General features: G+C 35.4%; 1 protein-coding gene across 1 annotated transcript in view; it reads right to left on the reverse strand.

Moving 5' to 3' along the window:
* The window catches only part of FMN2 (formin 2), a 173,744-nt gene that overhangs the window by 37,337 nt on the left and 110,653 nt on the right, over positions 1 to 25,754 (reverse strand). The window contains exons 11-14 of the mRNA XM_067294571.1: positions 25,343 to 25,489; positions 23,394 to 23,453; positions 23,082 to 23,202; positions 11,045 to 11,137 (exon numbers count right to left, since the gene is read on the reverse strand). Of these exons, the coding sequence (XP_067150672.1) occupies positions 11,045 to 11,137; positions 23,082 to 23,202; positions 23,394 to 23,453; positions 25,343 to 25,489 (421 nt within the window). The remainder of the gene's footprint in view (positions 1 to 11,044; positions 11,138 to 23,081; positions 23,203 to 23,393; positions 23,454 to 25,342; positions 25,490 to 25,754) is intronic.

A 25,754-nucleotide genomic window follows, 5' to 3' on the forward strand; every position in this document is an offset into this window, starting at 1 on the left:
CCTTAGCTCTGCCACTAAAAATTCTCCTTCTCTGTCCTCAGGAAGCAAGATTAGTTCAGAAAATCTTAGAGCTTTCCTCTGAAATGGATTAAAAGCCACATCTGCTTTTGCATATATTCAGAATCCTTCAGGTGACTATAGTAGTGATTGTTTGTAGGCTCTTATGGCAGATGGAGCAGTTTCTGTTCTTGGGTCAGTGATCTTTCCCAAATGAAAATATTCCATATTTTATTGACTCATCGTCTTCTCTCCAGTCTCCTGCTTGGAGTAGTTTTCTTGATCGCTGACACTAATTAACTAAACAGCCTCCAAAGACACTGTTCCAAACATATTAAAGAATATATTATACCAGGAAATAGTAGTCCCTATATTTTATGCAATGCAGCAGGGAGTAGAAATAAAACTTAGTTTTATATCTCTGCTTGCATACTTTCAATATCTTGTAGGGCTTTATATGCAGCTCTCATAATCCTGAAAGCATATATATCCTGTAAAATATATTAAAAAGGATATATTTGAAAAACAACCCCAGAGCATTTCAAAAAACATTACCATACTAAACAAAGAACATTTTAGAGTGAAAGTGACCTCTTTTGGAGCAAGCTAGAGGAGCTGCTGTAATCTAGTATCTACTGTGTACACTGAATTAGTTATCTAATTTCCTTTTCAATACTTCTTTTGAAATGTCTTAATGCCTTCTTGCGCGATGATGTTCCACTGTTTGCCTGCTTTTTCCATTAAGATACCTTCATATTATTTAATATTTGTCTCCCTTTAGAGCGAGGCCTATACTTCCTAAATACTTTATATATTTGGTCAAAATTCAAGTACATTCCTTCCTCCCTATGTCATTCTTTCCCAAGAACTAGGATTGTACTGTATCCCAGACTCTTCAGTCAATTCTTTTAACTACAGGGTATATGTATTCCATTAAAATTTACTCATGTCAGATCTTCTAAATGTCTATCATTATTTTTTTGTAATTTCTTTAATTTACTGTTTGATGCTTTATAACCGGGGCATAAAACTTGACTTCAAGAAAATCAAGATGATCTTTCAAACCAGGCCTCACAAACAAAGTCTAATTAATTAATTTAATTCACAAAAGCTCTGTTGTTATCAATATATACCTGCATTCCAGAATGATATATGCCTTTATTCTATGTTTGCTCTTCCAATTCTTTTAGATTCCAGTCCTGCAAAGATTACCTATACACTTCTGCAAAGACACATATATGAATAGCCATACTGAAGTCACATAGGCATTTAAGAAAATCTGAAGCATCTCAGATAACTGAATGTGAGAAGTATACACAGGAATCCTAGAAAATGACTGTGTTCAGCAAAACACAAAACAGTATCATTCACTTTTCTGTAAATAGTCTTTTTTTTTTTTTTTAAAAAAAAAGAAGCCTAGAAGATGAAATTAAATGAAGAGCAGTTCAAAGATAAATACATAAGTCACCATGAATTGCCCCACTGACCTCAATGGCAAGTGGTATTTCAGACATATTATGCTAAATTCTTTACAGGAATCAAGCCACTCTGTGAACTAAGAACATTTTCAAGTATATTTTCATTTCTGTCCAGCAAACTTTTTATGCTATTCTCCTCCAAATTTAAATCATTATACCTTCAACATTAAATCTCATTAAAAAGGTGGTTTACATTAATATAAACAGACTCTCTATTTTCTGTATGTACAGACATTGTATATAACTTCTGTTGTCTCTATTTTCTCAGTTCTTGCAGTTTCTTGTTTGAAAATGCAGCATTTCATTCTTTACCCCCTCTTCCAGACAATTTAACAAATCTAAGAAATATTTGCCCTAAGACTAACTGGGAGGTTAAAAACTTACAGCAGTTCTTTTAATCTGAGACTATTCCATCCTTGTGCTATAGACATATTATTGAAAGCAGTGGAATTAGAAATCTTTTTTACTGAAAAAAGAAAAATCTCTATAAATCTTTCCAAACCTTTGCTTTTCCAGGATCTTTATAGAGAACATATCTTTTTCTCCAGTGGTGCTGAGTGAATATTAGCTGGAACTAGTGAAAATAAATCAAGTATCTCCTGGAGCAGGGCTACCAACTTGAAAACAAAACAAAAACAAAAAAAGCCATAAAATCCCAAAGCTGAGGGACAGCCTTTCTTAAAAGGAATGTGGAAGGTAGCATAGTCATCCCTCTGCTGACCCAGACCTTGAGATGGCCATCAGAGGCCGTGAGGATACCTTCTGCAGGTATCTCATACATGTGACCAGGTGAGAAAGAAAGCAGAGACAGAAGAAAGACACAGGATGAACAGCCACCACAAACAGAGGCATTTAGTTACACTGGTACAACAATCTAATGTCCATGCCTACAGGAACTTTGCCAGAGCTCCTAATCTTAAGACGTTCCATTCTTCTCCGTGGTAGATGTGATTTTCAAATGCTCTAAAAAACCACTAAATTAATACTTATGGCTATTTTATTTGGACATCAGCATACCATTCAACACCATATTTTTGAAATATCTGACAACATTAACTATCAAAGACATCAGGATCACTAGAAAGGTCTTAAAACCCCTCTTTCTTCCCCCCTTGGGTCTTACTAATGTGTTTTGTCTTAATTTTTTAAAGTTTGTTGTTGTTCATTCTCTTTGTATGTTTTATTTTTGCTATAATGAACTCTAATGTGGTGGGGGACACGAGCGGCACTGGGAAGAACTAAGCAGTCATTAACGATAGAAAATACCAAAAAAGAAATGGGTTTTGCGTAAGACTAAGGGAGAATAATTAATCTTTAAATGATGACAGGACTGGTACTTAGTGGCTTCGTAAAAAAAAAAAAGTATTAAAACTTAAGCTTAAAATTGAATATGCAATAACACCAGGAGCTTCATGAAAAAAATATACTCAAAATAACAGTAAATAAGGATTATCCATACTTGTGCATGCAAAAGTACTAGATAAACACAATTTTTAAAAAAGATATACCTTTTGGTTCAAATTCAGAAATGATTTTGAGTAGACCAAGTCACACTAAGAGGACATCTATCCTAGATTCAAACATCCATCTAAGAACTTTTGACCCATCAGAACTTTTTGTTGTTGGCCTGTGTTATGATCTTGACCCAGTGATTACTGTCTGCAGTCACTGTCTGGCCCCAAACTTTGTTGCAATTTAAGCTATTTCTGCTGAACCAGTTTCAAAGGACTATGAGTAAGGAGATGCATGCAACTGCCATCCCTTCTGATCTCCTGATCTCTCTTAAGGGAATATCACAACTTCTCAGGTAATTGAATACAGGAATGCATCTGAGTAATCTCAGATGGAAGGCAACAAGAATCCTTTCATCTGCTTGTCTATGTTCTAAATCTTTTTGCTTTTTTCTCTTTTTATTTAAAGTGTTAACTAGTATTTGTTTATAATTAGCTATGAACGTGCTTTCCAGTAACTTTCAAGTGGAGCCAGGATTTTATTTTTTTTTGACAGATACAATGCCTTTACAATGAGTCATTACAGCTGCGCTGCCATAGTTTTGAGAATTTCTATTCACACTGAACAAAGGTCCAAGAACATTTGGATGGCTTATTATTATTATCTGGTATATCACCCTAAGAAGGTTTTGCAGTGGAAGAAAGCAGGATTTCTTCTGGGAATCCCAGCAGGATTCCCACGTCCTTCTAGATTTCCTACAACAAATTCACAGAAAGTTGTGGGCAGAGAGAACATCCACTCCCTCTCCCCCATTTTCTAACACTTTCATGCATACATGAAACAGAACATTTAAATACTTCATTTAGGCCCCAATTTCTTCAAGATAACTGCTGATGGAGTATCTAATATGCTGGGCATTTTTCTAAATATGTTGTTCCAGATTTTCCAACAGCTATAAGATAAACACATGCACATTTGTATTTATTCCAATCAATAGCACTTCACAGTGACTTTACACTCTCACACAACAGGAAAAACTCAAATTATATGGTATCGCCACAAATTATGAGTAAGATCTGTGGAACCACAGCTTAAACTTTTAATGAATATGTAATTACTGAAACAAAAACTTTAAGGCTATTTTATCAACAACAGACTAAATAAAAGGAGACTCTCCAAAGAAATGACTACTTTAATTAAGGATCAAAATCCAGGAAAAGTCCTACCTACCCCTCATAATCTTTCTCACAACCCTTCTGACTTTTTGAGTTTTAAGCAAGAGGTGTCAGAAAAGTTGCCACAGGGATAACTGGCTTGTGGCAGCCAAGTGTTCATAGCAATGTCTCTTTTTGATCCTTTGATGTTGGCTCTTCCTATCATTGTGAAGCAGAATTCACCCAGCATTGGATTGTTCATCCACTAACAGGGAACGTGAGCTGGGTTTAGATTGTCATGAGGCAGGTTAGTTTTACCCTATTGATGGTGTGTTGTTACAATAGTAATCCTGCTCAGTACGAGAGGAACCGCAGGTTCAGACGTTTGATGTATGCGCTTGGCTGAGCAGCCACTGGAGCAAGGCTACCATCTGTGATATTTGCTCTTCCAGTGCCCTCTTTTAATTCATCTCTGTCTGGTAAAGGACAGGTTATCTATCACCCTCTGAAAGATGACATCTACTGTCATATGAACAGGAGGGTGAACGGGGGACCCAAATCCAAGACTTCTGAAAAGATGTCACACCATCATGCTCTAATCATGTGCATTTAGGAACTACTCACTATAATGTTGTTATATGTCACATTTGAAGCAGTGAAATATGTTGTATTTCATGTGCATATTTGAGTACCTCCTCTAAACCTACCTCACCGTCTTCCCTGCCACTGATTCAAAAATCCAGAACAGTCTCAGTCAGGTCAGGACTAGGTAGCAAACAGACTATTATTTACCATATCTAGAACTAAATGTATGTTATTATGTACAGTGACGATACTGCAAGATTTTTCAGGCCTGATTTAAAAGGAAGACTGTCCAGCTGTAAGCCTGCATCCTGCAGCACTGGAGCCCTGCCATGCTGACTAGTGCCAACGCAGAGGCTAAGTAGTCTTACTTAAGCTTTACTGTCTCCGTTTTTCCTTCTCCATCCCAAGAACTAAATGGTAAAATCAAAGTTATTTGAAAAGATCTTGGGTGTCACTGGAGAAAGGATGTAAAACATGTATTAATTTTTTTTTTCTAATTATCCACAAGGTTTTCACTAACTTCTAGTAATGCTTGAATTTGCTGCATTCATTCAGAATTTTTGAGGGTAGATGGTCTGTATCAGTTTCTTGTTACTCTGACACTCATGGTATTGCCCTTTTCCCAATTAAAGCCAATATACCTTTTTACTGTACCACACCTGTGCTGTCCACAATGGACAACCTATAACCATGTCTTTGGATGTGCATAAAAATGCTTAAATGAGGTCTTGTGCCAAAGGAACAGATAGCTGCCATCCCCACTCTAAAGGTTTGGCCTTTCATGTCTTGGCCTTGTCTTTGAGGCAGGTGAGGCTAATTCATTGAAGCCTGTTTAGTGTTGCAAATACAAAACAATGTGAATTAGGATTATTATGTAATAATGCACACCAGTGGAGGTGCTGACAATGGAGGTAAGGACAAGTTTATACAATACTGACGTTAAGCTATTTATTAGCATTAACACGTCAGTGAGAGATTAAAAAAAATACTTTCAGCACTCAAAGAACTAGTTTAAAAAGCTGTTTCAATAATCCAATGAAAAGAATACTAACATAGAAATGTAAACATTCACAGAATTAATTTGTTTTAGTGTAAATTCCTCCATCTTTTGTTCTAGTGTTTGTATGTTGCTCCTCCTTCATATTCCTCCAATAATCTTTTAAAATGAAAAACTTTGATTTTTTTATCCTACTAATGAATACATTTTGCTAATAAAAATATTTAAAGTGAATGCCTCCACATAACTACAAATATTCAAACCTTTTAATGGTCTGGTACTTTTTTTGTTTAAGCAAAACAAAGATATTTCTTAGCATATATTCCTAATAATATTTTTACTCATAGAATTATTTTTTAAAAAATTAAGAAGTAATGCTATGTTCTCCATTATATTAATCAAATTATAAAAGCAACATTTAAAGAAAGTGGAATCTGCAAAATCAATCATTCTGGACTTAGACAATGCCAAAATTAAGATTACCCTAGCAATGTTCATTTGGCAATCATCTGTACTGCTTCTTCTGGAGCCAGGAACTGAACCCAGCCATCCAAGATTCAGCCTGATGCTTTAGTCTCATTCACAATCCATCATCTGTTGATGCACAGCCTTTTGCTGCTTAACCTAAAAGAGCAAGTCATGGCCAACTATCTGGTTGCAACTACAGAGATAAATACAACACACTTTGTGATTTATACGTCCATTTACTAAAGGTTTGGAAACTGGATTCAGAGACTGGATTGCTGAATGCTGTTCCTGGCAAAAGAGGGAGACTGTTACAGACAGTTCACCCCAGAGGACAATTTTAGCATCTTTATTCTGCAGGACTACAAGGATGTGGCTAGAATTTAGGTTTGGAGAGTAGTCTGTATTCCTGGGTCCAGCCAAATGAAGCCTTGTGCAGGCATTCACTAACAATAGCAGGATTACAGAATTTTGTAAAACACAACTAGAAAGAAGCTAAGATTGAATGATGACCTTGCTCACTCTAACTTACAAACATACCAGAATTATTCCAAATATTTTTTGATAAACTAGCTAAGCACCTGAAAATTAGGTATTTACTTCTTCTATAAGCAGTCCATTCTAGTGCTTAAATAATCCAGAAAGAAATTATAAATTAAATAATCCAAATTATAATGCTTTTTCTAAAGTCTAAAATAAATGATACTGGTTTGGCTTCTGAATATGATATCAGATGACCTCCTCAGCTTACAAGTCTGTGACACTAACACAATTTTTAGTAACTACCTGGAAAAGCTGTGATTCAAACATACTGCCTCTTCCTAGGTGCCAAAACAGACCTACTTTTCTAAGGAGTGGCAGCTGCTGCCTCCTATCAGAAGTTTCCTGCCTTGTCAGGCTGACAAGTACACACAGCCTAGCTGGAGTCCCATCAGCAATCACCTGAAGGCTGCTTTCCACTGCAAGTTTAACTACAGTTAAAACCGGAGTGTTGTGACTCATTTGTGGGCTATCCACACTCATTCTTCTGAGAGCTGACTGTGCTACCATGTGGGGACAAAGTTAAAGGACTAAACTGCTAATGAGACACCTCTGTAATCTGCACGCTGACTGGTGCCCTCCAGTACTTTCCCACTTGTGGTTGTCCCCCACCTGTCCATCCTGAGGAGGCAGACACACTGCCCCACAACCCCGTGGAAAAGAAGCAGTAGACTCAGCTTTTTGAGCCAGTGGATGTGATCTCAGATTTTTTGTGTCCCTATCCCACCCACAACTAAGATCTTAAGGGACAGGATTCTCAAATAGTGTTTTCCATTGTAATCTATCTTATTCAGACTATGATAACTCATATGGAGTAACTTACTGACAGAAAACTTCACTGAAGGCATACCCTATATTGAGCACAAGCAAATAGTACTTTTCAGATGCTGGCAATTTGGCCTGAAAAACTTCTCATTGGAACAGGATCATTTATCTACTAAATATCAGACTTATGTTTCATATCACTCAAATACTGGAAACCTTCAAGGAAATGGTTAGAAATATGTAACAAAAAACAACATGCCTTTTAAGACTCTTACACACTTTGACAAAGTTTTTCACAAACTCCTTCTGGAAGTAGCTTAATCTAAAAAGACAACAACAACAACAACAACAACAACAACAACAACAACAACAACAACAACAACAACAACATCCCCTGCAGCTATGGAGAATTTCAGCACAAATGATTAACATTTGAATAAAGGTAAAAAACCACGTGTTATATATCTTTTGACAGATGGTTTGCAGCATGTGGTCTCCAAAAAGAGAAGGACAGAAAACAAGGGAGAACAGAGAGGGTTGCCAGGGAGTTCTCAAGGCACACAGGCTCTCAGCAATGCATAGGCTAGAGCATGCTTGCAAATATCCTCTGGATATGGAGTCTGATACAGAGAGGATACAACAGATAGTTTGATTGTCTGTTAAGTAGAGTGATCAATTTAAAAATGACACCGAGGTCCATCAGAAAAGGGACTGGGACCCTTTGACTATTAGTTTATTTTGATGAATTATGCTGATGATTTAGCCTACTCACTAGCAAGGCAAGAGCCAGACCACCTCAATCATATATCCCACTAGCACTTTCATTTAAAATGTTATGACCCTGAACACATTCCTTGCTTCTTCCCCTTCTTCATCCTTTTACTGGAATAATCTTTAAAAGTAAGCTAAAAGAACTGTAATATATGGCCTTTTTTTGACTCTGATGAACCTAATAAATGTGTTAACATTAAAAAAAGAACAGATTTTTATTAATAGTAACAATCAGCTTGACTGGTAACAATAACTTAATTCAAAGTTACATAACTGTGCCAGACAGTAACTATTCTTATAAAGTAGTGCCTTTCTAACTCCTTGCCAGGGATATTTAATTTGATGTCCAAATTTCTTGCCTATGGGAAAACCATTTTCCATTTTAGCTGCTAGCAACAAGTACAAGTGAATATGTTGTAAATATCTAGCTACTTTGAACTTTTGGGTCCCATTATGCACACAAGTTATCTACTCTGAAAAGGCATCATATAAACATGCCAAATTGTTCAACCCTATGAAAAATGCTTTTCATCTGAATTATAAGTTAAAACTTTTTCTGACTTTAGAGAAACTGGAACTCAGAAAGATAAAAACTTAAAGCTTGATTTTTCTTTGCCCAGAGCATATGTTATATAAACACAAATCCCCAAAAGGTGCCAAGAATTGTCCTTCTGTTTTTCTAAATGATCATGTGTGCAGTCTAGCTGAAAAGACTCATCGATTATGTCTACATAAACAACAAAAGCCCTTAGAAAAAATATCTAGATCAAAAGCCTGTCAAACACTGAACAGGAAAGAGAAATCCTGCTTTAAACATGGCCTCTTTCAAGTCTGAATTCAATCCCATGAAGTAAAAACAAAGGATTTCATAATGAAAGGTATTTAAAATTACTTTATTTTTGGAACTTAACCAGGGATTCTTTTTTCCTATATGTTAACCTTTGTCTTTCTTATATTGTGATGAATTCTGAAAAGTAGTCCTTGTAGTTTTAAATAAATATAGTAATTGTTTATTCACAACACATTTATAGTCACAATTCTCAATTCTGATTATTTCTATTAAAATACAACAATGATAACTTACTGACATTATGTGTTTTTTCTTTTGTCAGTGACCTGGCAATATCCACTATTAGCATGGGAACATAGTATAGTTCTTTGGATGAGATGAATTTGTATATCTTTTTTCTTACTTTCCCAAAATACAGACACATAAGCAAGGAAGGAAATCATACATCCTTGCAAAAATAGAACAGATTACTATTGCTTATCCTCTGTAAATACCCTCTGGAATTCATAGTCAAAAACTGTAAGCAGGCTAAAACACAGAGTCAGATACTTCTAAGACTGTTAAAACTTTCTAAAAGAAGTGAAAGAAATCTAACAGATGTATGTAATATATAACATAATATAACCCCTGTATTTGATTTGTTACTCTCTTATTAAGGTTAATGTGCAAATGTGGTGTGATTTACAGTACACCGTTAGCAACCTATGTCAGACTAACAAGTGATTTGAGTGTCCTCTATTTACATATATCAATAATAATACAAATCTAATGTAAAACACTAGCTACACATTTAACCATGCCACTAATGTAACATTTATATATCACATACGCTGCACGACACAGCATTGTGTTTGCCAGGCTTTGGGAACTGACTTTTGTCTTAGGAAACATCGATTAACGTTTGATGGTTCAAAGCAGTGTTTTTGCAATAATCACATATACAAATTGCTAACTGAATTTACTCACTGAAATCAGGAGTCCCATAGTGTGGATCAGCGTATATTAGAATATATATATTCCATTTTTAAATTGTTCAGATAGATGCTCATCTTGAATATTCCAATCAAGAAAAGATAAACGTGTACCTGACTTGACCTCTCAAACAACGGACAGTCAGTCAACAACGATTCCTATAAACAATAGCCAATTAACAGAGGTCTAGGCTGAAGAATTACTGAGAGCTATGTTGAATAAGCAGTGGAAACTGACTTTTCACATAACTTACCTGATTAGGAGGTAACAGATCTGCCTCCCACAACAAAATGCAATATCAAAGTAGAACGAGTGGCAACGTGGCCAGGAAGGTTAAAAAGAAATGGGTGTATACTCACTAGGCCATTTTCACCCTCGTACATTGAACTCTAAATTCTATTAAAAAAAATGAACTGGTCAAGACAGAATATACTCAGAGCAGTATTTCAAAAGATGCTCCGATATACCTCTAGTCAGCCATTAAAGTTATCCACTCCTCCCACAGTCTTGTAAAAGAAGAGTCTAGCAAAGCATTGCAAGGATAAGTCTATTTGCTGTTAATATGCTTTCCTTCTAGCACTCAAGATGCCAGTTCATCATGGATACTTCTAATGTATTTTCTCTTGCAGCATTTTCCACTAATCACATCCAAGTATTTCATATGGATTTGCCTTATATCTGGAAAACCTGTAACTACTTTTGTTACACATACACCATGTTTTTGGCACGTACAAAAGAAGTACTTTGGAAAGAAGTTAATGAAACAGATCCAGCTTCAATAATTTTTCAAGGAACAAAGGCTGTAAATTGTTTTCTGCTAGAATGTTGAACTTATCAGAAGATCACACACTCGAGCCAATAGCATTTGTCTTTGCTGTCATACAGAAGACAATGAGTCACCTACAGTACAACAGAGTCATCTTGCAAATCTTTAGAACTGTGTGGCATCTGATTAAACTAATCCACATCTTTCTATGACACCAGAATAAACAGTCCCTTTCTCACAATGTATAAACATTGTTCCTATAACTTTCCTTTGAAATGTCATGAAAAGGTTAAATGACGATTCATTATTTACCTTGACTAATGAATTGCTCCATGCTGTCTTTGAAAGGCTGGAGGTGCTCTTCTAGTGATAGCTGATAAACTTTTGCTGCTTCTGTCTCACATACTGAAATTGAAGTAATAGATTAGTTTAGGATGACACATTATGGTATAGCTATGCATACTGTATTAAAAGATGCTCTTGAATTAGTGCATCTCCAGTGACATGGCTAGAATATGGGCTTCAAACACACTATTTCAAATATAAACAGTATAATAATATATTCAGAAGCTGTTATGTTCCTAGTCAAATGTTTTTAACCAAAATACAAAGAGAAGATGGCCAGTGTAACTTTTAGGTTAAATGAGCAGTAGTGGAACTGAATAAAAGAATCCAATTGTTTTAAAGGAGAAAGACTATTTTAAGAGTATTAAAGTTATGTGAAGAAAATTATAAACTCAGATCTCAGACCATGCTGATACACCTGGACTCAAGAGAGGATACCTTAGCCAAAAAAAAAAGTTCAGGTGCAAAATCTGCACTGAAAAGTAGGAAGGACCTTAATTTAGCGAGTAAAGCATAGATGAGGGCTTGATACCTGCTAAAATCACAAGTGTGGTGAAGTGTCTTGCATCGTTCAAGGGTAATTGTGCAAAATGTTTAAAGTACAAGAATAGTTATCATAGCCTGAACTCTATGACAGACCTGGGACAGACTGGTTCTTACTGAACTCGAGTCTAGGGCAAGGAAGCTAGAGCCTGAAGCAGTCCTGACACAGACTAGTCACTGACAAGTTAATATGATCGTGCTCCCACCAGCTACCCAAATTAACAGTTTGGGGCAACAGAAGACATGACACTACTTTGGGAGAATGCTAAGCTCTGATCTGTATTACAGTGGAAATCTCTTCAAGTGGTGATAAATTCCCATCACCTTTCAACACAAATGAATCCTGCTCGATTCTGCCTCAAAATTTCCAATAAAAATGCACACCTACAAAAATGCATTATCCTCATTTACTCTCCAGGATTTGTTTCAGGTAAACATGATTATTTCTGTGTGTTTAAATACAGAAGAATAGTTAGACATACATTAAAAAAAATTGAAGTAGTAGAATGCACTATCATAATGATCTCCTTTAAATAAAAGTAAATGATGTCTACAATAGCATCAATCCAAATATCTACAGATGAGGATTGCAGTCTGTTTTTGAGAACCAGAAATAATAGGTAGATGTATCACTTAAATGTATCACTGTTACACACACTAAAAATGTGATTCTGTAAAATCTGAAATGATTTCAGAAAAAGAAAAATCAGAAACCAGCCATCTTCTCATTCACACTTAACTAAGCACAAACTTACAATCTATAAATAATACCACTGCCTATTTTCCAGCAAAAAGTTAATGATATGTCCAAAAGAACATGGTGGTATAGCAATTAAAGTGCCACAAATCCAGGGGTTCATTGCTTGTGACGATTGCTGGCCAGCCAACCCATTGCAGATGGGTACCTAGTCATTCAAGCTAGAAAGCCAAAAGGTAAACAGACAGGATGGTAGTCACAACACCTTTTCTACTGTTAGCTGTATAAATTGATTTGTCTCAACTGTACTACTCCTCTGGTCTCCTAGGTCTGGGACACATCCTTGCAGGATACAGCTTTGGATCCCAGAGGCACTGTTTAATCATTGTTTCTCTTAGGTGTAATTCATCAAAGACAATTAGAGAAACTAATTTTTAAAATGCACACAGACAGAAAGGGAAACTGACTCAAATCAAACATTCTGTAAATCCACACAAATGGAGTTATGCCAGGGTGATGATAACAATTTCAGTCTCATATTTTTATTTAGCTTAGAACAAAATCAAAATAACTACCAGAAGATTTTTAGAAAAAAAAAGTTAAATGAATAAATGTTTTAATTAAACCAGCAACCCTGCCTATGAAACAATATTTTAAAAATAACCCCACAAATATTATGCATTATCACATAGACAAGCTTATAAAACATTCAGTCATATGCTAAGTCAGTTATGAAAATGGAATTATTGCTGTATGTGAAATGTTTCTAAGGTTGGAGAAAACTCTTCCTTTATCTGATAAATCTTGGTCAAACATAGCTTGTAAAAGCACCAATGATTCACAGTTCTTTTGCTGTACTGATGTTTTTGCTATATCTAAAGACTGTGCAAAAAAATATTAAGGTGTGTTTACACTTCTAGCAAAGAAATTTTTTTTTAATTCCATTTAAAATCTTTTTATAAACAGTATGAAAACAACTTCATCTCAAAAGTTTCCAAAGTATCTTGAAGATTCTTAAACAAATGTTAGTCACCAGGGACCCAAACAACCATGCATTTTCACACAGCATAAAACACGAACAAATAGAGAAGCTATGTACCATTCTGCAAAAGAAAAAATTATGATGGTGACATATGTAGTAAAGAATATCTACTATACCTTTTTCCTATGCAGAAGTAAGTGACAGGGCTGAAAGATGCCATACAACGTGCCATAACACTCCATTTCATATCACTCAAATTCCGTATCTTTTTCCAAGATATGGGTTACACATTCTTCACAGAAGTAAAGCATTTTATTACCTCCATTTAATGTCTGCAACTCAAGAGGAACTCCTGATATCTCAGCTAATTTGTGAGAAGTATAGATCTTATGAGGATATACACCCACCAAGGATCTTAGCCTGTACCCATGTCAATAGCTTGCAGCAGTCCCTTTTCAAAGTCTCTAAAGAAATGCAGATATACCAACTTTTATATTCACTTCACTATGGAAAAGAAGAACACAGGTAGTATTGTCATAATTAAATGACTAATCTTTCTTTCTTCACCCATTCAGATATCAGAAGCTCTTCCGTGGTTTGTGTGTGCACATGAGTGAAACGGAAAAGGAGTGCAGTTAATGATATCTTTGTTTCTCCAGATCTTCTTCCCCCCCCACCCAAGAAAAGACTAAAATCACTGATGCTCAGAAGAACAAGAGTTCAGATCCATCTCAAGCGCTGACAAGATTCTTTGTTAAAGCACTTCTACAGCTGATGAAAACAAACTCATTAGCACATTTTCAGCCTAGTCTTTCTTTTCACTCTTTACAGGTAAGTTTTTAGCTTAGACTAGAAACAAAGAATATCAACCCTTTGCAGTGCTTCGAGAGGTACAAATTAAACAGAGCTAAGTAGTATTGAGCAGCAGCAGGAGTGAATAGGACGCTCATGGTGTATTTTGTTCCTACGCAGCTACCAATCTATCAAGAAACAGAGCCTAAAAAAAATAACTTAAATCAATTTATGAGAATTACATTAAAGCCAATCTCTGCCTGTCCTATAACCCAGTTATATATTTTTTAAATACCAGTACTTTCATTGAGAACTACAGCAGAGAACTACAGATGATTATTTTCCTTATAACATGTATTTCTGCAAAATGTTTAATTTCCCAGGGTGCTGGAAGTAGCCTTGTGTTTTCAGTGAGGATCATAATAGTTATTGTTCACCTACTGTATCAGGATTATTACAGTGGGAGCATGTGGTTCAAATTCAATTGATCTGAATCAAACTTCAGGCAAATGGTCTTACTTTGACAAACTTAATTCACCCTGTTCCTGGACTGCAAATGATGCATAATTCATTTAAAAGCCAAAAGAAAGCACAGAAGAATCCCTTTTTCTTGCTTTATAGAAGGTAAGGTATCATATGTAACATCCAACTTTTAAAAACAGAGAGAGAAATGCTGTTATTATTACCATACTGCTATCAGTATTATAATCTGCCAGTTTTGATAAAGCTGATGCTTAAAGCAAACTAGCTTTTTGGATGCTTTCTTCATTAAAGAATTAACAGGCCTGTAAGCTCTTCCTAAATCTCCCAGTTCTACAGAGCACTGAATTAATGATGGACTCCCTGCCCAACCTGTTGGATATGGCACTTACTTGTGATGTTTTGTTATTTTTCACCGTGTCTAAAACCCCTCTTTTTGGATGAGATATTGTTATTCCTCACTGTAACTGGAGAAAGCCAAGTGCTATTCATATGAAAGGAACATAAAGCACTAGATAGTTACCAGTATTTCTGCCCAAGTGAAGGAAAAAAAAAAAGAATAAATATCTATCTCAAATGTGTATTTAATAACTCTTAAGCAGTGTGGAAGTGAAACATGCTAAAAAAAGTAAATGAAAATGCCAAAATAATCTTCTACACTCGATTATTTTTTCTCAATTCCATATTCAAACTCATTTCTCTACATACAACAGCCCAGCTAAACATCCCAGATATAAAAGGACTAGGTTTGGCAAAGGGGCTCTGCTGTGAGGAGTTTTCAAAAGTTTTGTCTGAAACAAAAAGCTTGTGTCTTTTCTGATTTCCATCAAGTCACAGACTCCAAGCTTCCTCTGTTATCATCCCTGTTCTCACAGGTTCTGTTATTCTCACGCATTGGGAGATGCACAAGAAACAGAAAAACTTAGACAAAGTAACCCATGTAGGCAGCTCAGCTTATTTTAAGCAGGTTTTAAATTTTCATATAGTGAAAGAATTGAAAGGTGTTCAAGACTTCACAGGTGAGAGTCATATGGGCACTTACAAAGGCCAAAAACTGTTTAGAAGCTTATCTCACAGCCTGGCGTTGCCCAAACAGGAATCAAGAAGAGACACAACTTCTGCACATTGCTTTGCAGGGTGAATGTCTCAGGTCCCTGCAGCCCCCTCTACCCAGTCCACATGCACAGACCTTGTATTTTTCAAAGACTTCAAGTCGTAAGCAAGGGGTGGAAGGGAAAGGTACTCCTCCCTGCACCGACTCTCTGTATCATTAACAGCATATGAGTGCTACTACAGCAATGGAAAAGATCAGCAGTCCATCTAATTTCCTCCTGTCTCTAACATCATGTGCTTCTCAGGACTGTATGGGATGCTCCTGAGAAGCAAGGCCAATGCATTCTTGTGAGGGAAGCTTCCAAGCCTTGGGCAATCCAAACTTGTAGCTTTTTGACAATACATACACAAATCTTTCGAATGCTCCTGATATGGAAATCGATGGGATAATCTTTATTTAAAACCAATCTAAAGATTAAAAAAAAAAATCCCATTCCAGCTGTATCTAATGTCTCAAAAATAGTTTCACCTCATTCATTTTTCCATGTTAAAATACAAACAATTTATCAACATTTTTTGAACCACAGTGTTTGCTTCCTCCATTCTTATTTTTTTTATTTTAGTCTAATACACTAAAACTGTACAAAGTTTCACAGCAACCAATATTGATTGAGAGCCATCTATACAAAAAAGGAACAGAATAGAATAGAAGAGTCAAGAAACATTCCATGCATTGGAATTAAGTGACTTTGGTAAATGATCTAAAATGTACCCTGCTTTCAGGATCAAAAATAGTTGCTTTACTTTTTTAAGGAGGAAAAGGAGAAAAAATTGTTTTCAAGATGCAAGTTTTTTTTAATAAAATTTTTTTGACCTGTTCTATTGGATACTAAATTTTGGCCCTTGGAAGCACAGGCCAAATCTCTGCTAATCCTAAGAGATGCCTTTTTAGAAGAAAATGATGTGAGCAGATGATCAGCTGCTCCTTAGGCTTAATGTAATTGTCTTTGGTCAGAATAATAATGGGCGGTATGATTTTTGTTTCAACATCCCCAAAACATACAAGTTTCATGTCACATCCAAAAGAAACAATAAGAAAGCACATAGAACTTTGAATTATCCTGGGACAGGTAATTAACTGAAGACCATTAGGTTGTTTTGGTTAACCACATCTGAAACCACACACTTATCTAGAAAAGTACTATAGAATTTGGGAGGATTTTCAAAACTGTTTAAGACACATAAGGGCATGAGTTGCATTGACAGCTAATAGACTATTTGTTTTTAAATCTCTAAAGAAGTTTTGAAATTATGTCCCTAATTTTCAGGAGTTCTGAGCACTTAGACTCCTACAGGAGATGTGCCTGTGTTCGACTTGCCTGGAAAGCAGACAGAGTATAACCACTGTTTTCACAACTTCCTCAGTGCTTTTGGTATTCTTTACAGCTACAACCTGTGACTTTAAAAGAAAACTTAGACTTTACCAAAAGGGAAAAATACTGACCTCATCAAAAGACAAACTCTGATGAACTCAGCCACAAGTACAGAAAGAGCTCTTAATTTTCTTGTATTTATTTTTTTGGAATTGTAAAGACTTACACTAGGAACTGCTGAGTCTTCAAGGGCTTCCATAGACAGCTCCTTGTTTGGAGTTTTAAGGACAGTAAAATATGACTCACAGATTGACTGAAAGCCTGGCTTTAGTTTACATCTGGTTTAGGTTTAGGAGTCTGCATGCAGCATAGCTGCAGCAATTAACCCTTTCAGTGACAGCTGAACAAACAGCTAGAACTTGCCTACTCATCAGCTGTATGTCCACAAAAGTAAAGATTTAAGTTGGTTAACACAATAAGCGCTTCTGTAAAGGTAAACTGTGCAGGTAACTGTAGGATTGACCAAAACCCATATTTGTTGCTATATCATTTTGTTACTATTTACCTTGAGAGATTTGGCATTTTATTATAAAAGACTGAAAGCATCTTTGCAACAGAATATGGATCTATGCATCACATCACAGATAAGAGTTAAATATTTTATTTGAAAATGTTAATTGTGAAAATCTTCATTCTGATTTACAACAAAATTATTGACAGAGAATAACAGAAAGACAGACACTTCAAAGTATCTTAAGACAGGAAGTTATTGAAGAGGCAGTGAATTCAAACTCTCAAACTATACACATTTTTCTCCATTTCAGTTCTCTCTCCTCTCTCTCCTGGATGGAGATCCAGCTCCCTGCCCTCTTCTCTTCAAACAGCTTGGAACAGAAGTGTAGTGATACATTCAAAGAAATACTAGGTTTGTGGGAAACCTCTTAGGATAGACTTCATTTCATCCAACTTTAGCTATTTAAAAGATAAATATCCAGATTAGACTTGAGACGTTTCTTAGTGATCAATTTTAGGAGGTGACAAATTGCCTTCCACAGCAGTCCTTTGGTTTTCTATCACCTGTAGTGGGATCCTAAATGACTTAGGCTACTTAACTTTCTGTTAGGTAAAGTGACCTGAAATTAATACTGCCCCTTGAAGGTTCAGTGTCTGATCAAGAAGTACCACTGAAATGTTGCCAAAGTCCTAGCCCCATACCTGTGATGAAGACAGAGTGCCTTCCAAAAGCGAAGAAACATGGGGATCTGGAAGGGTGAGGACGACAATCAAATAGAGTATGGTGCACTTTTCGGATTTTAGCCTGCAAATGTAAATACTACCTATGAAAGAACTAATGGTGGATGTAGCGTGCTTTTACAAAGTAATCCATAGATTCCAAGAATAGGGCATGGGGATGAGAAACCTCTCCCCCAAATTACAGCTAGACTACACTTTTAGGGTTGGTGCCTCTTCCTAGCTTTTAGTGGTAGACTTTACTGAGGCAAGAGGAATGTTTTTGTCAGAATCTAAATAGTTAATAGTTACCCATGTGAATAAGAAAAGGAAAGGGACATCCTACTACCCCTTCTCTATCTACTATACCTAGTCCCATATTGACATGACCCCAAATTCAACTTTAAAAAGACTTTACTGCACAATACCATGCTTCCAATGCTCTGATTTAAACAGCAGGTATTTAAGAGAGAGCACATATCAGCCCTACAACTAGCAGATCCATGCTGAAGAGAGAATTTTAGGTGATAGTAAGAAGCATAGAAAGATTCAGGAAAATAAAGGTATTTTTCCAAGTTACTATGAGGTTTTGGGGTTTTTTTGAAACATATTTTTCAAAATACAAAGTGTTCTGCACATGCTTAACATTTTATAAACATTTTCAATCACATCTATTCAAATCAGAGAGATCTCTGGGCCATGCAGCCTAGCCTCTTATCAACACAGACTTTTCAATGAGTTGTAAGTACTCACAGCAGAAAAAAATCATTATAAAAATAATTTTTAAATTATCATAATTATTTCTTGTAATTAGTTGTCAACCAAAGAAAATAAAGTATGGCAACATTATGACATACAAACAAGTACTGACTTATTCTTGATCAATCTGCACTATATGGTATCATTCATCTTTTCAAAATTTTACCAGATTCATTTTCTGCCTAACATTGTTCTAACTACATTTTAGCTGACATTCAGTGAAAGATTTGCAATGAATGACAACTGATGAATTAGTCTTTAATCTGACTTGTAAGAATAAACTTACTATTGTAAAGCTAAAATGTTAATGTGTAGCCAAAGAACAGTTCTAAACAGTTTAACTTGCCATAAGTGCTTCATAAATTCCATAACTCTCACTGCCATTTTAGTGTCCTACTTCTTTCCTAAACTAAATACCTGTCCTGAAGAATGTAATGGGCCACAAATCCAGTATTTTCCTAAACGACAATTTTACCTCCAATGAGTGACAGAGCATTAAAGCATTCATTGATTCAAAACATGTTTTCATGTTACTGTGTAAAGAGTCTACTGGACACTGTTGCACAGGCTTGACAGATAAATGGAACAAACGTCTCTTCTTTCTATTTGTGAAAATCTTAGATAGGATTTTCACTGTTCTATAAAGCACTTGGCTCAGTCAATTTTAATTACAAAATTACAGAAATGAAACCATCTTTTTAAGTCTAGAACCATATACTGATAATAATAAATACACAACACAGGACTAATCACTATGAGCCATGCATCACTCTTGTGACCCTGGATGTCCAGTTTTCTTTACATTGTGAGTTGATTTAAGTCATATGGCAAGTGCTAAGGTTTCTTCTGTGGAATGACATAAGGACAGAAGTCATCACTTGGCATGATTGCATCAAGGAAGGTTGCTGACAGCCAGGAGAGATCAAAAGCAGATCAAGTTGCTTAACAAACTATATGTCACTGAAGTCAAAAAGGCTAAACTGAGAATCCTGGAGAGCTGTGAAATCTGGGGGCAACAGATGGAGCCAAACTCACTCAGTTTGGTAATCAAAAGCTTTATCTGTTCTTTGGTCTTCTATTTCTTAACACATCTAGTATATAAACTTTATCCACAGGGTGTTAAAAAATAAAAACAAAACTGAATATCTGCAAGTTTGGTATGCAGTCTGCAAGTTTGGTTGGTATAGCTTCCATTATAATCTTAGGTGAGGTGGGTTTTCTTCTTAAATTAAAAAAAAAAACCATCATAAATTAAATTTATGCCTGATTCATCTTGGAACAGGCACACAACATCCTCTCTGAAAGTCTTTTGGACTTAATCTTTTAATCTGAAATCTTGGAAGAGACTTTATTTTCTATCATTTACAAATGCAAGGCACACAGTTCATAAAACTTAAAAATGGACAAAAGTCTGTACACTCACAAAAGAAAAAAAGCATAAGAGTTTTAATATCAAGTGCCTTTTTAAGCAAATCAACACAACTACTCCTTTAACACAAACATGAGTCCAAGCTTAGAGCTGTAAAACACCATCACAATTATTTTATAGAACCGTAAAGATGATTTGCATCTGCAAGTCTCTGCAAATGCTACTGACATGTTTGGATGGAAAAATACAGCATTGCCACAATGAATTGCTATTGTTATGGTCACAAAGCAGTTTTTTATAATAACCTTTCCCCATTTCTTTTTGTTTGTTTGTTTTTGTTGTTTTTTTAAGCTTTCTCGTAATTTTATGAAAGGATTCTTTTGGGTTGATGTTTACTTTTGAACAAACTGATCAAGGAAAATATTAAGATGGAAATAAAATATCTTCAGAAGCTTTTGTTCCTGGGTGAGCAAACACCTCCTTCCTCCATTTTTACTAAGTATGATCTCACTCTGCATGGTTTGCTGTGTATTTGAGGCCAACATGGACAAAATCTTCTTAAACTAGTGGCTCTGCTCGTACCAAAGTTAGGTGCAATTTTAAGTTTTTCACTGATAATTCAAAGTAAAAACCAACCAACCAACCAAAAAGAAGAGTGAAATCTTCTTATGAAATCTTCCATCGAATCACTGATGAAAATGGGGCCAAGGTTACACTCTGCATCCACAAAAATGCATCTCAGTGTAAAACTGTAGTGCATTCATAGGCATCTATTTCTAGGCCTTAAACTTGGGAATGACTGGTATTTCCCAGGAATATTCAACTCATTTACTCTCACTGACTTCAAAAGGAGAGGATCATATTTAGGTTTTTGTCAGAATTTGCTCAGCAACTTACATCCCCCTTCTTGCTCAGTTATTTAATGAGGGAATTGCGCTAGTAAGTCATAGGTTCCAGAAGCAAATTAGCAAATCTAGTAATGTTCTTAAACTAAGAGGTAAACTGCCTTTGAAGTTATTTCATTTATACAGTTAAAAATTGTATTCCAAATTTACTTAATTTGTCTCACTGAAAGCATTAAGTTTTCACTGCTAAGACAATTGGGCTATTGGAATAGCCAGAGTTTTGCAACCATAAGTTATTTTTAACAGAAACTACTTTGAATTTTCCTTTGGAATGAAGTGTCAACATAAAGCATTTCACATCATCCAAGGCTGATGATAAAGCAGTAGGACTGCAGACTGCTATTGAAAGAATCAGTTCATATCGAGGACTGGATACCAAAGGGGGCCAGTGCCATCCCCAGACAGGTTAAGACTAAAGGGAATGGGGAAAAAGTCATGACATCGCCAGTTATTGTCCACTTTTGCTAACTAGAGAACAGAGCGATAACCACTGATGTTTTGGCCTAAGGGCTGGAACTGGAAGCACAGAAGGAATTCGACTGCAGTCTCATGGCTGAGCAAAGCATATAATTTCTATTTTTGCAGAACCCCTGCTTTGATCACTACAAAGTCTAGATTTATTCCATAAAAGATTCACACCTGTGTGCAAATTTCAACCTTAATCTAAAAATATTTCAGCTTTTGTCCACAGAAAGACATTTTTGGTGAACTTATGGGGGATAATATCTCCCTCCATGGAAGTTCTTAAAAATGTGCCTGAATTAAAGTACTTTTCTCAATCAAACCTAAGCATGTTTCTCTTCTGTTTTCCAGCTTAGAGATCAGCCCTCCGATAATTCAAAAGCTGCAAGAACTACAGCAGAAAATAAATCTTCATGGATGAACTGTGGGATTTTTTCTCCCTAAATTGTTCAGGGCAGCAAATAGATGCTGCTTCTGTTTGCTCCTCAGTTACCATATTATGTTTTGTTTAGAGAGCCTTCTTTCTAGGTTGCTCAGGGACTAATGATTTACCAAACCGTTCCTTGGTCTCTAGAGGTTTCGCTTCCAAAGTCAGCAAGACAACAGAAACATAAAGATCGTTTCATTGTTTGATTTGAATCCTTCTCTGCAAGATTTAGTATAATGCTACATACCTGGCCAGTTTGGCAGAGAGCTGCAATAGTAAATATTAGCAAAGGTAGTGAGGAAGTTTTTCAGCTTTTACACAAACTGTACCTTTACTTAAACTTAGTGCTTAGTTCCCAATGTTATATGTGATACATGTTCTTTAATGAAGTCTAAGAAATTTATCTTATTTTAAAATGCTGAGTTTATTTAAAGAAATACCATTTCATGAGCATGAGAAATATTACTTCCTTTGCATATTATATTTTAGCAAAGTTGGGTTATTTCAACTGTCTTTAACCATATGCCATATACATTATTTTTTCTTATCCTTTAAATAGTATTTGGACCTAATTATCCATCCATCTTTTTTGTCATGAAATTATCCAAGACTTCACCATTCTTCTTATGGTGAAAGACTTGTTGGATTCAGTTTGGAAAAAAAAAAAAAAAAGCTTTTTTGTTTTGATTTTGATATGAAAGGTCTTGTCTAACTCGGGGGAGGTTGTTTATTTTAACAATGCTTCCTCAGTTTATCTACAGAAAATAGAGAAGTCTTGCTAAAATGATCATGAATAATCAAATCAAGGAAACAAAATACTAATAGAGGAGTCAAAATATAGACAACTATTTTTATACCATCATCTGATTTCTCAAAATGAAAATGGAGGTATGTTGGTAACATATTGTTAGTATGTAAGCTAGATTCAGTACCTCGCAAATCTTTCTTCATTTTGCGAAGATCCTTTTGAAAATCTTCAAACTTCATTTGAGAAGCCTGGAAGAGATCTTGTGGCTCTGGAAGAGGAAAGATGCATTGCTCTTTTCCAGCATCCTGACAAAAACATAAACAAACATTTAAATAGTGCTCATTACATTTTTATATACTAACATAAATAATTAAAAACACAAAGAGCATTTGTGCACAGCATTTGTGCACATTTCCTCATCTTGACCAGCAGAGGAAAAAATTTAATACATTGATCTTTTTGGCCTTGATTTTAAAAGAACAAAATTCTCACTCACCTCATCAAAATTACGCAAATAGTATGAGACAATGTAAGACAGAAGACTTCTGCTGTTGTCCTGTATAGAAAAAAATAAAGTTTGTTATGTTATTGAAACCAACTAGACATGTCTTTCTGTAAGAAGAAAATCAAATTCAGAAAGGATAAATTAAGTATAATCTTTGACACATACAATATTTAGAGTCAAATACTAAAAATACTTTTCCCGAGTTGGTGTCTTCAGTAAAAAATCTAAAATATCATTTAATCATCAAACACAGTAAGAGAAAGGTATGTTATTATAAATGTGCAAGTCACTTCTGATTTTTGAAATTTACCTGATTCTGAAATGAACCTTTATATTTCAAAATTTCCCCAGGAAACACAAGAAAAGAGAAGTCATTTGGGGGTTGGTCTATGCAACTTGTTTGGCAAATTTCAAATCTTTTTTTCATTCATTCTGTTATGAAGGTAAAATAAACTTAAACAAAGAAAGTTATTTTTCTAAATAAAAAAAAATTAACGCGCCTTATTTCATCACTGTTGGAAATTTCTTTCTCCTTTTTTACTTCTGTAATGAGACTTCAGCAGAAAATATTTGATTTGAAGAGGATTTTAGATAGAAGTATGTTTTCCAATAGAAAAGTATTTTATATGAACTTTTCTGACTGATCAGTGGCAAACAAACTTAAGAAGAATTTTGGAATTATAAGGTTAATGAGCATCATATTTTCAGCAAATTATATCTTAAAGACCTGAGTCACTAAGCCAAATTTAGTGTGCGTAAATGTTCTCCTGAGCCAAGTTCTAAAACTGGTGATCTATCTAGAGCCAACCATGAGGTTCAGCTGAAGCAAGCTGCAGTAAACACATCATACTATGTCTTCATTCACAACATCACTCCCTTGGCTTACCAAAGAAATAAGCATGCCGGCATGAAGTTCCTCCATCCCTTTAAAGGCAAACAGCTGACAAGGTCTCTCATCTCAGGGTAAACAACAGTCTCCTCACATTACCTAACCCAGCAGCTCGAGCATGTGTATTTAGTGAGTGAGCAAGCAGGGAAGCAGACTTTTCCTTTTCTGCCACTTTCAGAACAAGGGATCTTGACAATGACTCACTACATGGATGTAGGGGCCAGTTCAAACTCTTAAGGTTATTGCTATAACCTTTCTCATACCACTGTCCACATTCAGATGAGTCTTTTCATCATAGCCATAGAAACACAAATATTATTGTTTTCCTGTAAACAAAAGCAGGGATTTGAACACAACCCCAGTCTGAATAACCAAAGCCAAAAAAGTGCCAGTAACACACATTTCAGTTTAGCACTGTGCAAGAAAAGACTACTTATCATCCTCTTCACCCAGATGACTATACCAGAGAAATCTTCAGTCAACAACTACTTTCTGTGATTATTCTTTACCCAGACAGTTCCATGGCCTGATGTGAAAATGCATACGCTGTAATCATGATATATATATAAATGATGAATTTTGTCTTATCCAAACACTATTCAATCATTTTTGGGAGTGACTATTTTTCCCTCTCTCAGATATTTTAAATCAGTATTGAATCATGCTGTTAACTTTTCTTTTACAACTGTTTCCCCTTCTGAAATAAACCCTTTAAATATAAGGATCATAGCATTGCCTCTGAAAAAAGGAAAAGTTAGAACTATGCAGTATACCAAATGTCAAATACGTCTCAGATTAGGAAGTAAGACATAATTTAAGACATTTTTGTTTTTACAGCAATGAAAAGAGACAGTTCATTTTCATATTTCTATACAAATACATCCAACTCCAGAAGTGTGATCAGTTATATACAGTAATAAAATTTTCCCTTTATTATACTTCTATAATAATTATAATAAGTTTTACACCGTTTATGCAAAAATGGAGACAAAGTAATTTTCTGAAAGAATTCAACACTCCAAGCTTTACAGCAACTCTAAAATCAACTTACACTGCTCTTGACATCTTTCAGTTTTGGCAAGATATCTAGTCCAAACCCATCCGCCTGTCCTCGCGTCCTGTTTCCACCATTCATATAATTTCCAAAGGCAAGAACCAAACCCAGGACCTGCATAACTCCTGACCCATTTTTCAGTGTCTACAAAACAGGAAGAGAAGCACTTTGTTCAAGTTCTCAATAATATTTACTGTCGACAACATTACTGACAACGTTTGTCGAGGGTGATACTGTGTTTAGAAATAATTTTTATATTGAAGTTAAAACATAGGAAAATATTAAATTTCTAATGTAACACATAGAGATACAGTAATAACTGTATGTGATTTGTCATGAATGGAAGACATTATCCCCAAAACATATATTTAGGGAAAATAATAGGAAAGTGTGAATTTCAAATCATGCA

Source organism: Apteryx mantelli, chromosome 3 (assembly GCF_036417845.1).
Source record: "Apteryx mantelli isolate bAptMan1 chromosome 3, bAptMan1.hap1, whole genome shotgun sequence".
NCBI classification, from domain to species: Eukaryota; Metazoa; Chordata; class Aves; order Apterygiformes; family Apterygidae; genus Apteryx; species Apteryx mantelli.